General features: G+C 44.3%; 2 protein-coding genes across 2 annotated transcripts; both read left to right on the top strand.

Moving 5' to 3' along the window:
• The first annotated feature begins 936 nt into the window (after positions 1-936).
• LOC139767613 (uncharacterized) lies at positions 937-11,063 on the top strand. Its single transcript, XM_071697061.1, has 2 exons — positions 937-3,814; positions 4,538-11,063. The coding sequence occupies exons 1-2, from the start codon at positions 1,076-1,078 to the stop codon at positions 6,215-6,217; spliced, it is 4,419 nt and encodes a 1,472-aa protein (XP_071553162.1). The 5' UTR covers positions 937-1,075; the 3' UTR covers positions 6,218-11,063.
• Positions 11,064-11,551: 488 nt separating this feature from the next.
• Positions 11,552-14,332, top strand: Cpsf73 (cleavage and polyadenylation specificity factor 73). Its single transcript, XM_071697057.1, has 2 exons — positions 11,552-12,131; positions 12,194-14,332. Exon 2 carries the CDS (start codon positions 12,223-12,225, stop codon positions 14,281-14,283), a length of 2,061 nt encoding a protein of 686 aa, XP_071553158.1. The 5' UTR covers positions 11,552-12,131; positions 12,194-12,222; the 3' UTR covers positions 14,284-14,332.
• Positions 14,333-14,334: the final 2 nt, after the last annotated feature.

Here is a 14,334-nt window from a genome sequence, read left to right as displayed (position 1 = left end):
TCCGTCGGTACTAACGGGAACAGGTGTCATTTGGTGTCAAGCGTAATCATCGCTCGAACGCGCGTCGTGGGTGGCGAGACGCCAGGGGGCGCCACATGCCACCCCGCGAGCCCCTCGGGTGGCTCTTGTCGCTCCCGTTCCCAGGCGGAATCATCGTCGCCCCGTCGCTGTTTTCTGTTGTGTTTTTGGGGCCCGGGACCGCGCCGTCGTAAGGGGGCAAAACGAAGGCAGGCGACATGCCGTCGCGATAATCAGCCGTAGGGCCGCAGCCCCGTGTGCCGTGTGTGTGTGTGTGCGCGCGCGCGCGCGCGCGCGAGTGTGCCGTGTGCGGGGCCCGAACGGGGGTTGATCATCGCGCCGCGCGTCCCCAACACACACGCGTCCGTCCGTCCGTCGTGCGTCGGCCGCGCCGCGTGCAGGCAGGTGTAATTTAATAAGCGCAGGCAGGCTGGGGAGGCTGGTGGCTGGCTGGCGATTTAACAGGATATCGATTTGTCTGGTGGCGGCGAGCCAGTGCCGCCGCCGCCACTGCCGCCGCTGCCGCTGCCGCTGCCGTTCGCCGCCGTCGCCGCCGTCGCCGCCGCTGCCGCTGCTGCTCGCGGCACACACACCGCACTCGCACAGGACACGCAGCACCGCGTTACGGCTGTCAGGCGTTACGGGGACAGACAGCCATGGACGTCGATATTTTTGGGGCACAGCGGTGTGCAGCTGTGCCGTGTGCGTGCGCGACCGCGTGCCCGATAGGCGACGAGATGTGACGCGAGACGGCCGCCCCGGCGACGATTATTCCGTTTCAACACGAAGAGAGGAGAGCGTGGCCAGAACGGGCAGAGAACGAGAGAGAGAGAGAGGGAGGGAGACAGAGAGAGAGAGAAGGAAAGAGAAAGATAAAGGAAAGACATACGTATACACACACGGGCAATACACGATTGCGATCGGTCCTGAAGCGGATGCCTACGTACGAGAAGGTCCGTTCGTTGTGTCGGCTCGTCATACGTGTGTAACGCTCTTCCCGTAGGTCGCCCGTTCAATTGTACGTGTAAGCGTTATTTATCGACGATCGTAGATAACGATGGAGCTCAACGGTGCGGGTATGCCCGTCGGGGCCGTGGCCTGTCCCGTGTGTACCCTGTATTTGCGCGAGGGCATCAGTCTTCAGAAGCATCTGGATACTCACCCCAAGGAACAGGTTATAGAGGCTCTCATCAAAGCCAGCGCCTCCTCGTTACAGACCCAGCAGCACCAGCACCAGCACCAGCAGCAGCAGCAGCAACAACAAGCTCTATCAGCGTCAGCAGCAACGTCATTACCATTATCGCTGCAGCCGCAGGCTGCGCTTCAGACCCCTACCTCCATCCAGGCGCCCCAAGCGTCCACCCAAGTATCGCAGAACGCGCACATTTCTACTCACTCTCCGTATCCCGTAGGACCCATCTTCGAATGTCCGCCCATAAGCACCATGATGCCGCCGCAGTTCACCTCATTCAGCTATCAGCAATTCGTGAACAATGGGACCATGATGATACCGCAGTACGCGATGGCGCCGCAAGCCAATCAGATGATGCAGATGCTGTATCCATACGGTATGTACCAACAGCAAATACCCACCGTCCAAATGATCTCACCAGTTGCAGCTATTCCCGGGGCGACGACGACGACGAGGGTCCGACCGGTGGTCACCGTGGCCGGGGAGAGCAACGTCAGAACCCTGACGGTTCCTGTAAATAGTCCCGAGCCGAAGCAGATTCTACCGGAGATACTGCCGGACACGGAGCCTGAGTCCGGGCAAGTTATACCGGACGTGACCCTCTCGGCCTCGCCTGTGCTGCAAAATGAGGATACATCATCCATCAGAGCGAGGGAGGAGAGCGACGGCAGCGCGCTGCCGATCGATCACCGAGGACAGCAGATGCAGGGTTCTGCGTCTCCCGGTGAAAGCGCGGCGCAGCACGAATACAATGCTATTCCTAGGTCTATTACAATTTCCTGCGCTATAGATAACACGGACGACAAGGTGGAGAGTGTATTGCCAGACATGGTGGACGAGGAGCCATCGAACAACATTTTGACCACGGACTTGCAGTGTAAATCTGTGACGTACGAGCAATCGGAAACGCAACAGTTTACGCAACAAGTCGTCGACGAGGGATACGTGAGTGTATCCGGCAGAAAAATACCCAATGAGACGATCGATGTCGACTCCGTAGCTTCCGAGCGCGAATCGGAAGTGATGAGTGACGAAGGACCCGCGAGCCCCGGCAGCAACGTCAACAGTAACGTCGGATCACCGCGGGATCTGATAGCGATAGACGCGTTGAAGGACTCTGTCCAACCTGAGCTTAACTCGGTGGAAAAATTGGAGAATTTGATAACCATAATGGAAACGGAGCTCAATAACGCTTCGCTTCAGAAGGAAAGTGATACGCCAAACGATCAGGGGAGACTGACGGACACGAAGGAGATAACCGCTGCGGTGGATAGGGAGGAGACTGTGATTCACGACACGGTGGTCACAATCCCGGGCTCCCACGAGAAGGATCACATATTGCCCGACGTACGGGAGGAGAGCAAGTGGGGCTCGAGCAATTACGTACCCAACGAACTGAGAACGCTAGAGAAAACTTGTGATTCGTCGTACAGAGTAAACTGCGTGAAAATAAATGACGCGCTGGAAGGACTGGAGAGAACTTTTCGTAAGGATAATTATAAGTATAGTTTTTCAGCGCCCGCGTCCCCAGTCGCGAGGAAGAAGAGCCGCAGAGTCGTGCGCCGCTACAGCTCGCGATCGGAACATGGATCGTGCGAAAATCTCAGCGTGTATCGCTATCGTGCCGCTTTCGACGACGCCGTAACGATGCACGAAGACGATGACGACGACGACGACGACGACGACGACGACGACGATGATGACGATGACGAGGACGACGAGGACGTGGACGATCTCGAGAAGATCGAGGAGGATAATTTCGACGAGGCGGACATGGAGATCGACGAGATTCCCAGTCCGCACACGCCTTTCGCGGACTGCGGCGTCAGATCGCACACGCCGCTGTCCACGATCAGCGGCATTTCCGTGTTAAGAGTTAGGAAAGATCTCAGCAAGCCGTGCTCACCCACGTCCATGCATTCGTTTCATCACGTGGACAGCGATAGCGTGACTCACGACGAGGACAGCAACGGCGTGGGTAACACCGCGGAGAAGGATCCAATCGACTGTTCGCAGGTGGACGAGGAGAAAATCAAGACTGATCATCAGCATCAGGAGACGCAGGCGGTGGCGGTGTGCGGAAGTATCGCCAAGGTTCAGGAGTCGAGCAGCAGTTACGCGTACCATCAGTCAGTGATAACCGAGCACATCAGCTCGTTCCCCGTGATACACTCGCAGTCGTCCGTCTTGATGCACGAGTCGTATTCCATCACGACCAGCACCAAGACGCAAAACCTCCTGAATCTCTCCGAATCGATCAATCCCACAACCAGCACCGAATCGAGAAGCTTCCACTCTGCCAAGTCGTTGACGCCGAAGCAATCGATGGAACTGCTCAACATAAATGAAGATGCTCACGCCGGGCCAATGAATGTCTTTGAATTCGACGGACTGCAAATATTAGTTCCTAGTTCGTTTATAAGTGACTCGTCCCAGAAAGCGGTGAGTGCGACCAGCCAGCAATCTATGGCGAGTAGCGAGGGTGCAATAGGTATCGACGAGGAGGTGAAGAGTATTAATATGCGCGCCGACGAGACCATGCCGCCTAGGGGTGAATTGTCGGAGCAAGAGAGTAATGGATGCACGGAGCAATCCGCATGGCAGGTTTGTAACGTGCATTTTTTTTATGTCTCCACGTATGGTAGAAGTTCTTTGTACATCTTTTATATTCACAAAAATGTTGCATAAACGTTTTGATTCATAACTGGATTTGCAGATTTTTCTAACGTGTAATAAAAGATACAACACGTAAAAGAAACATTTTTTTTATTTATATACTTATTTTGTGATAAATTTATGAGTAAAAGGTTTATTGAGATTTTAATTATTAAATTGATTTTTTTGTACAGTTATTAAAATGTGCTGAGTTGTGCATATGTACATTCCAAGGCTAATTATTAAAGGGGCAATACCACTAATACAATATACTTTGTTACATTATTCTTGTAAAATTATTGCGAAATTCTAATGAAATTATTATCATGATTGTTATCATAAAATTTTCATATTTAAGTGTTCTCTCTCTGTTATATAGCTGAAAAAATATTAATAAAATTATCTTGTAACGATCCTACAATATGATAATTTGTATACATAGAATAAATTAATTATACAGAGATTAAATAAATGTAGTTCAGTTAAAAGTTATGCAAGTTAAATAGTGATAAATTTAATAATATGAACAAACGTAAATCACTTATTACAATTCGTATTTAAAAATATTGACAGTGAATATCTAAATATATATATATATATATTGATCACGTTTAATCACATGCTTTGTATAATGCGTTTTCCGTGTTTCTAAGATGCGTTTTTACTGTGTAGTTGTACATGGGTCAAGAATCGTCACGTATGTCCACCTCTTACGATCTGTTGGCTCGAGAAAGCTGGGAAGAATCGGAGGGATCCGACAACGAGATCAGCGGGCCGTTGTTGGACAGCAGATCGTTGGCCACGCACTTTACTTCGAGCCTGTTTCTGGATCGGGACCGAAAGACACCGACTAAACGAACATTCAAGTGTTCCCACTGTAGCGAAGTGTTTGATTGCCCGAAAGAACGTAGAGTTCACAGCACAACGGTACACAAGGATGCGATGCCAAGTAGCAGTAGAGACCAGCTGGATCAGCCGGAGGTGAAGGACATCAAGTTGCTGGACAGTCGCATGAACATGTTCGACGACATATTCATGCCGAGTATACACATGCAGCAGCACATGTATCATCATCAGCAGCCGCTCCTGCACCAACTACAGCCACCGTCGCAGCCTGGATCGGACGGCCTGACGAAGGCCGAGGCCGACCAGAAGATCGGCGAGAATCTGGTGATACCGTCGAACATCGAGGTGATCTGCACAATATGCAATCAGCGATTCAACAGCGAGAAGTCCCTGCAGGCGCATCACCGGCGCATGCACATCGCCGATGTGAACAAACGCATACGCGAGACCGCCAAGTGCCAGATATGCAACGAGGAATTCCCGTCGGTGTTCCTGTTCAACGCTCACCTGAAGATACACCCGTTAGAGTGCGGACAGTGCGGCAAGTATTTTTATCGCAAGCAAAACTTCAAGCTCCACATGAAACGTCACTTGGGGATCAAGCCGTTCCCGTGTACCGTGTGCGACAAGGCGTTCCTCACCAAGCAGAAGCTGGAGGAGCACACCAACGGCCACACCGGCAACGCGCCCGTCAGATGTAGTCTGTGTAACGAGACTTTCCGCAGATACTCGAATCTGACCCAGCATAAAAACAGGCATCACCTCAACATCAAGAAGAAGCTCAAGGACTACATATGCCACTGCGGCGAGGTGTTCCACACGAAGAAGAAGCTCGCCTGGCACAAGGAGACGCACGACGAGAAGCCTAAGGCGTGCACGTACTGCAACGAGCGATTTATCCACATGGCCAGTCTGACGCGTCACATGCGTCGCGCCCACAATCGCCGATTCGTTCCCGACGCTCAGCGCGAGAGCGAGAACGTCGAGTGCCCGATCTGCAAGTGCATCTACCTGCGATCGTCCCTGGCGGTGCATATGCGCGTGCACAACGGCGAGCGGCCGTACGAGTGTCAGGTCTGCTCCAAGGCGTTCAGCACCAAGTGGAACCTGCAGCTGCACAAGTGGACGCACGCGGCGCGCAGCACCAAGCCGTTCAAGTGCAACCAGTGCAGCGCGGCGTTCTACCGTCACAGCGATTACACGGCCCACATGAATTCCCATCGGAACGTACGGCCGTACACGTGCAACTACTGTGGCGCGCAGTTCATCCGCAAGTACAACTGCCTGCGGCACGTGAAGGAGCACGAGGAGAACAAGGCGTACACGTGCGACGTGTGCAACAAGACCTTCCACCGCTCGTACTATCTCAAGGAGCATCTGCGGGTGCATTCGGGCGCGCGTCCGTACACGTGTCACATCTGCGGCAAGTCCAGCGGCACGAAGTCCAATCACAACAAGCACGTGCGAATTCATCACGCGCGCGAGCCTGTAAATACCGAAAATTGAATGAGGATCGCCAGATCGTCTGCCCGTTACATTGATTTTGTCGCTTTCGTGGTCACAATCGGGACGAGTCGGACGACTCAGCGCGGCCGCCCGCGCTGTACTTATAGCGAGATTAGTGCGTACAGTTCTCAGAAAAGCTGGAACTATACTTTTACACTTTGATCGGGTATTGATGTAATATCTTGACGAGTTTCAAGTCTCCATGCTGTGGACGCTCCTCAGCGTACCTGTGGCACGTTCGAAGCTGAGCTCGTCGAAGTTGTAATCACCGTGTTGATCCTAGTTTTGAACCGGTTTTCGAACTGGCTTGGTTCAGTCTGAATTCTACGCGGGACAGTCCTGCTAACTGGTTAGCAATTCGCTGTCCTCTTCTAAATTATAGCTACAATTACCGTCGGTACTACGAAATTTAGTTAAGATTATTTAGCGCCGATCGACGTACGAAAAACGGCAGTCGATGTTTCATTGTACTCGATCGGAGACACCGTGTCGCGTTCACGCGATACGGAAGGAGATATTTAACGAATATGTACGGCTGTACGCGTATACGCGCCGATGACAATGAAGACAATTAAGTCACCGTAACGGTATTCGAGTGCTGAGTCTAAAGCACTGGGTCTACTGTTAAGGGTTTTTATTCGATTTCGTATATATACGAGTGTATACTACGTTATACATGCCGTACATTTTTAATATTATTATACTATAAAGGTACATGAATTTTTTATATATCCGAAAGTGTCTTATGGTAACACTGTAAGCATTGCCATACGTAGAATAATTCGGAGACATTAACTTTGTCGTCTGTGTGGTTTAATTCTAAATAAGTAAATTTATCTTATCTAAAGTCTCTTTTTTTTCCTTTTTAATTAAATCGCTATTGAATCACTATAGCTGTTGTATTATTATTAGTTTTTGTTAATAAATGCGAGGTATTTTTTTTTATTTCTAAGAGATGCATTAGTACACGATTTCTTTTGGCATGCGTATAATATTTAAACTATGTTAAAATGTGATTTAGTTTAATTTAACGTGAAACACTAAAAAAAAGAAGAAATTCTTAGATATCCAAGCATTTAAGACTAGTACAAGTGCATGCAAGTATTCTGAGGACTTCTTTGTTCAGCAATTTTGAAACTTCCAAAAAAGCACGTCTATATATGTTGTGTACATATACATTAATTCTATTACTCCGACAGTGTATTACAACATGTTGTAATTATTTATTTCTTATTTATTAAATCAAAAAGATATGAAAAATTAACAAAAATTTCATGTAAAATTTCATATATATTAAAATTTCCTAAATTTTATCTAAACCGTGTTTATTTATTAAAACTTGTTTTTGTTTTCTCTCTTGCAAAACTGTAGCCTTGCGAAGATATCTAAGGATCAAAGTTGTTATTTATGATATATTCGTCGAGCAACTTGATTGTATGGGGTTGGGATTTTTATTACGTTATATGCTATGTTTTGAACATTTGCGTATTAGGTAGGTCCAGTGACTTCAGACTACAATTACCTAAGCTAATGATAAATTTTTAATGAAGATTAACTATCGTAATATATGTCACAAAGATTCTCGAATAGTTCTTGCGGAGGAAAATTTGCTACGCAATGAAAGAACACGTTTGCCAACTAATAGTAATTAATTATTATATACAGATAATTAATCCAATTAATATTTACAAAGGTACACAGCACTTTTACGTGTCGATGGTTGTAAAGAATTTTCTTTTTTTACAATAATCTATTTTACACGAGGAGCATGCATGCAAGTGTTTTTGCGCATCATTTGCCCAATGTAAGCCCAATATAAGCATGGGACAACTCGTATTGAATTGCGATCAATTTTCTATGCAAGGGCCTATATAAATTAATATTATAATTATCGACTATCACATAACAGTTACGAAATCTTAGTTGTTATTCTTCTATATTTATATATTTTGCAATGTGTATAAGACCGGTATTTTATTGGTTATACTATAATTTCAAGACTGATCGGTGTTGGTTCTTTGTATATTGCTCTCTAATACGAATCAAAATAGTTATGTTCCTCAATTTTAGTTTAATACCAGTCATTCATTACGATTAATAATTTGTAATAATATCATTACTTACGAAACAGAAGAATGTAAGTCCAAAAGCAAGATCATAGATTTGCACTTTCAAAATGAATTAAAAAGTATTTTGATACGGAGTCAAATTATATATATATATGTATATATATATAATCTGTTATTCATATATAAGTTAAACCTGTTTATATATTAAATAACAGAGTTTCGTTAAATACTTTTTTGGTTTGAAAACGCGCAATGTTTAAATTGCGCGTTATTACATTGATTCTTGTATTGCGATTTTTATGCTGAACATTATGTCGTATTGCGGCTATTCTTTCCAAGATATTTCAGTTGTAAAGAGTTTGCTTTAACTGCGATGCCATAAAGAAGTGTCAAAATCAATCATTTTGGATTTACTTTTTTCTAACACTTACTGTACTGTTTAAAAACAAGTATGTCATATATAACCAAGCTACATGTCATTTGCAAAATCAGACCAGTGTCTTGTAATGTAGATGTATGACATTGTTAAGTTAAGCAGATATGCATATTTGTGAGTGCAAGAAATGCGTTTAAAATTGGGCGACTTTATTATTTTGATGTAAAAGAGCAATATTGAAGAGGATATGAAGCTGGCTGAAATGTGTGTTAAGCGATTTGTTTGATTGACTCGTGTGTAAATCAAATCGTCTGCTAAAACGAGTCCCAACTATTAAGTTTAAAAGAAGCGACCAAACCAGGAATGACTTGTTAGTGTAAAAAGCACGGTCATGTAAAAATTTATCGATATTTCGATAATGATTGAAATCTAAAGACATTAATACGGTGAAGTGTGCAAAAAAAGTTGGTATATATTACGTATACATATGATGGAGTCTGTTTAAAGAATATTAACCCTTTGTACTCGAAGTGTTTGTTATCCGACATTGTCAGGGATATTTCGTGTAGTGGAAGTGTGCAAGTAATTTTATCTTACGTTATTTCTAAAATTCACTGCTCAGCTAAGATTACAACTTGTTGGTAATTTAATGTAAGAGGAATGACCGGGGGGAGGGGGGGGGGAATATCACTACGGAAAATTTAAATTTTGACAGAAGATATCTAGCTAACTCTAGAAAATATAGATTGTGGATTGATACGAACAATCACACGCTGAAAACAATCGCGAACGTGAACGTGATAAAATAAGAAAAGGATGCTGTGTACGTGTGTGTGTGTATATATAAAAATATATATATATATATATATATATATATATATTGTGAATACGTGAATCATTAAAATAGATATAGAATGTTACAATGTACTCGAGCAGCGTGGAAGTGGAAGTGAAAGTAAGTGCGATTGATAACGAACGGATTCAATTTTCGTCACAAGGTTCCACTCGTAAACAGAGAGTGGTGCATGCACGATTAAGGTAGAACGAATTTATTATTGTGCGTATAACTTTGTATGGGAGGAATTTGTAACTTGTAAATGTGACGTTTTGCAGCTCTAATCTATACTTGATAGGGATAAACCAGAAAGTCAGAATATCTGTGAGAGGTAAATTAAATTCTTTGCAATAATATGTAATACTGATGTCGTGACTCGGCGTGAATATTTCAGGGATAGGTTTCTTTGACACACTGAGGTATCGAATTTTCTTCGAGGAAGTATTCAAGTGATATTTGCAACTGATTTTATAGCAACAAGAGGTAACAATACAGTAGTACAGTATTTTCAGGGCACAATGGGAGTATTTGAATAGCAGAAATGTGACAATCCAATGACTGTCGGTTCTTCCGCCGTTGATAATTATATTCCTGGTAATTTTTATTATGTCAGAGAATATTTTCTTGTTTGCTATTTTTCTACATATCTTCGTTGATGAGAGTGAATGCATTTATATTGAAGCGATTATACTTAATATGTGTCTTATATGGGTGCAGTTTTTTTTTTATTTATAATGCTCGGAAGAAAAATGTAATCATGTTTTAATGATATTCCAATAGACTTAAATAGTATTGACTAAGTTTAGCAGCATTCTCCTTTCTTTCTCTGAGCATAATAAATTGACGTTATAATTGAAAGAAAAACAGCAACGAGGAATAAATTATGTACTCGGCAAGAAATCTATCCCTAAAAATATACGCCCTTATTATTCGCGCGTTTTTGCAACACTCGGTGTATTCTGGCGTGTTTTTTGTAATACTGCAATCTTTGCATATAAGTATTCCTATTTGCAGGCAATATTCAAGCACAAAGGGTTAAAATATATTTCGCGATGGTCTGTACACGGAGGTAGAAATGCATCGACAGTTCTCGATAATCGACTCCATCGTTTTTATCTGTCAAATTAGTCACGTTTAGTTTATCGCCCATCTATTGATACATCACCACAAGCAGCGATTGCACGCTCAGACTCCTCTACTCGTTCCCACTGAGTTTACTCATTTTAAAAACGGTTTGATACGTGATGGGTATTCAGGTAGCTTGAGAAACCCACCTACAACCAACATCGACGTCCAGATGTGCAATTGTTTAGCTAAACTATTCATATTATATCTATTATTCATAAACGAACGTCGTTGTAAATAATGTAAATATGTACATCAGTTCTATTTTATAATAGGGCCAATGAATTGATTTGGCAATTGAGTATCATAACGAAACTCGATTTACGCTATAAGCAGATTAAAAAAATAGGGTAACATTATCATTAAAAAGGAAAAAAAAACAATAAATCAACATATGTATACCTTAATAAAATTTATGTATTGAGGTACGTTTTTAAATAAGTTCATTTTTTCTCATTTTCTTTTCGTTCACACCAACACCCTGTGCTTACAACATTAAATATAATCGCATATATGAAGTTAATTAAAAGTAATTTTAAATAGATTTTTCTCAGAATGAAGTATTTGCAAAATAATGCTTCTTTCTAATTGTAATTTATATTTTATTAAAGTTGCTGAGATATTAAGCAAAAATAACTTATTGTAGCGTTTATTCTTATTATTGCATAACATGTGATTTAGATTTAAAAAATTGTAACTTAGATATATATTTATTATTATATATTGCATTACGGTTAAAGTAAAAAAACATTAAAACATTAGTGACATTAATTATGAAAAAAAACTTAATATTTTTTATCGTTTCTTAACTTCGCGCGAAGATCAAAGAAGAATTGAATTTTGTAGAATAAATTCCTTTAATTAATTTCTTATAATAAATATATTTTTTGTAAGTATACTTCATTAAAACTATTTTAACTTTTTTTTAAATTATTTATTATTTAAATTTGAATAATAGGGAAATTTTAGAAGTGTCAAAATTATACGAGAAGTTCCTATTCTTCGATTATAATTTAAATTTTAAACATTTGCGATAATAGAGGGTATATACGTATACTGTATTCCACAACAATTTATTTGACAGAAAAAAATGAATTATTTCTCTATTGACTATCAAATGCAAACGAAATTGAACTAAATAATCTTAATTATTCTACGGTGCATAAGACATTTTAGAAATTTTGCTGTATGGTGCATTTCTAATAATTTATCTTACACGTGAAACACAGAAAAATGCATTAAATGTACTACGCTGTAAACTTAAAGTTTGTTCCTTATAGATAAACTCATACTTTTCATCGTCCCTCTTTCTCTCTCGCCAACGTTTAATCAGAAACCAGCTGTTTAATTATACAACTTTCATTTTTAAGTGCAGAAAGTATAATACAGTGCACTTACGAAGAACAGAATTGATGCTTCACGAGTTTTGTTGTGCGGCACATAACCTCAAAATGTTTGCCGCTTGATGCGCTTTTTCGAGGAAGTTGCGCAGTATATATATAATATAAGGTACATACGAGATAATATTAAAATAACATAACGAAAAATAACAAAAAGAATAATTTTCTAAGGGGAATCAATATTCAATCGTTTCGGCGAGATGTCGTCGAAGAGAAAGAGCGACGCGCAAGTGCCGGCCGAGGAGAGCGATCTGCTCTCGATCCGGCCGCTCGGCGCGGGCCAGGAGGTCGGCAGGTCGTGTATCATGTTAGAATTCAAAGGTAAGAAAATTATGCTGGACTGCGGCATACATCCCGGTCTATCGGGCATGGACGCCCTGCCGTTCGTCGACCTCGTCGAGGCCGACGAGATCGACCTGCTGCTGATCTCCCACTTTCACCTGGACCACTGCGGCGCGCTGCCCTGGTTTCTGCTGAAGACGAGCTTCAAGGGTCGTTGCTTCATGACGCACGCCACCAAGGCCATTTATCGCTGGCTACTGTCGGACTACATCAAGGTGAGCAACATCGCCACCGAGCAGATGCTGTACACGGAGTCCGATCTGGAGGCCAGCATGGACAAGATAGAGACGATCAACTTCCACGAGGAGAAGGACGTGTTCGGGATCAAGTTCTGGGCGTACAACGCCGGCCACGTGCTGGGCGCCGCTATGTTCATGATAGAGATCGCCGGCGTGAAGATCCTGTACACGGGGGACTTCAGCCGGCAGGAGGACCGGCACCTGATGGCCGCCGAGATCCCGAACATTCATCCCGACGTGCTGATCACGGAGTCCACCTACGGCACGCACATTCACGAGAAGCGGGAGGATCGCGAGGGCAGATTTACGAATCTCGTGCACGAGATCGTCAACAGGGGCGGCAGATGCCTGATACCCGTGTTCGCTCTGGGAAGGGCGCAGGAGCTCCTCCTCATTCTGGACGAGTACTGGAGCCAGCATTCGGAGCTCCACGAGATACCGATCTACTACGCCTCCTCCTTGGCGAAAAAGTGCATGGCCGTTTATCAGACATACGTGAACGCCATGAACGACAAGATCAGACGGCAGATAGCTATCAATAATCCTTTCGTGTTCAAGCACATTTCTAATTTGAAGGGGATAGATCACTTCGAGGATATCGGACCGTGCGTGGTGATGGCCTCGCCCGGTATGATGCAGAGCGGCTTGTCGAGGGAGCTGTTCGAGTCCTGGTGCACAGATTCGAAAAACGGGGTGATAATAGCCGGCTACTGCGTGGAGGGAACGCTGGCGAAGACGATTCTGTCGGAGCCGGAGGAGATTACGACTATGTCCGGGCAAAAGTTACCGTTGAAGATGTCCGTCGACTACATATCGTTCTCGGCTCACACCGATTACCAGCAAACCTCGGAATTTATACGGATTTTGAAGCCGCCGCACGTGGTGCTGGTGCACGGCGAGCAGAACGAGATGGGCAGGTTGAAAGCGGCATTGCAACGGGAGTACGAGGACGATCCCAACACCACCATGGAGATACACAATCCGCGAAACACGGTCGCGGTGGAGCTCTACTTCAGGGGCGAGAAGACCGCCAAGGTGATGGGCACGCTGGCGATGGAGGCTCCTAGACCGGGGCAGAAGTTATCCGGCGTGTTGGTCAAGAGGAACTTCAATTATCACATGCTAGCCCCGTGCGACCTGTCCAAGTACACGGACATGAGTATGAGCCAAGTTATACAGCGGCAGAGCGTGTACTTCTCCGCGTCTTTGCCAGTGTTGAAGCACCTTCTGACGCAGATAGCCGGCAGCCTGGAGGTCGTGGACGACAAGAAGCTGAGGGTATTCAAGAACGTCGACGTCACGATCGACGGCAGGATCGTCACGATGGAGTGGATAGCGACGCCGGTGAACGACATGTACGCGGATTCCGTTCTCACGGCGATCCTGCAGGCCGAGATAATGGACCAGTCGCCGAAGGTGTTGCCCGCGCCCACCAAAATGGACAGGATGCACTTTAAGGAGTGCCTCATAGAGATGCTGCAGGAGATGTTCGGCGAGGATTCCGTGCCCAAGATATTCAAAGGAGAGAAACTCTATGTCACGGTAGACGGTAAGAAAGCGCATATAGACCTGCTGAACTTGGAGGTGACCAGCAAGGAGGACGAAACTTTCCAGCAAATAGTGCAAACAGCGGTGACGAAATTGCATCAGTCGTTGGCGCCGCCTTGCGATGTAATATAGCGCAAATAGATATTCAGTCAGAATAAATATCATTTTATACTGTTAATAATT

The sequence above is a fragment of the Temnothorax nylanderi genome, unplaced genomic scaffold (assembly GCF_030848795.1).
Source record: "Temnothorax nylanderi isolate EJ_2023f unplaced genomic scaffold, tnyl_v1.0 TNYL_tig0011_pilon, whole genome shotgun sequence".
NCBI classification, from domain to species: domain Eukaryota; kingdom Metazoa; phylum Arthropoda; class Insecta; order Hymenoptera; family Formicidae; genus Temnothorax; species Temnothorax nylanderi.
Note: the sequence above shows the minus strand (reverse complement) of the source record. Positions and strands in the feature narration are given on the sequence as shown.

Coding starts and splice junctions, on each gene's coding strand:
- LOC139767613 (XM_071697061.1), top strand. CDS start 1,076: ATGGAGCTCAACGGTGCGGGTATGCCCGTCGGGGCCGTGGCCTGTCCC. Junction 3,815..4,537: donor CGGAGCAATCCGCATGGCAG/GTTTGTAACGTG, acceptor TTTACTGTGTAG/TTGTACATGGGTCAAGAATC.
- Cpsf73 (XM_071697057.1), top strand. CDS start 12,223: ATGTCGTCGAAGAGAAAGAGCGACGCGCAAGTGCCGGCCGAGGAGAGC.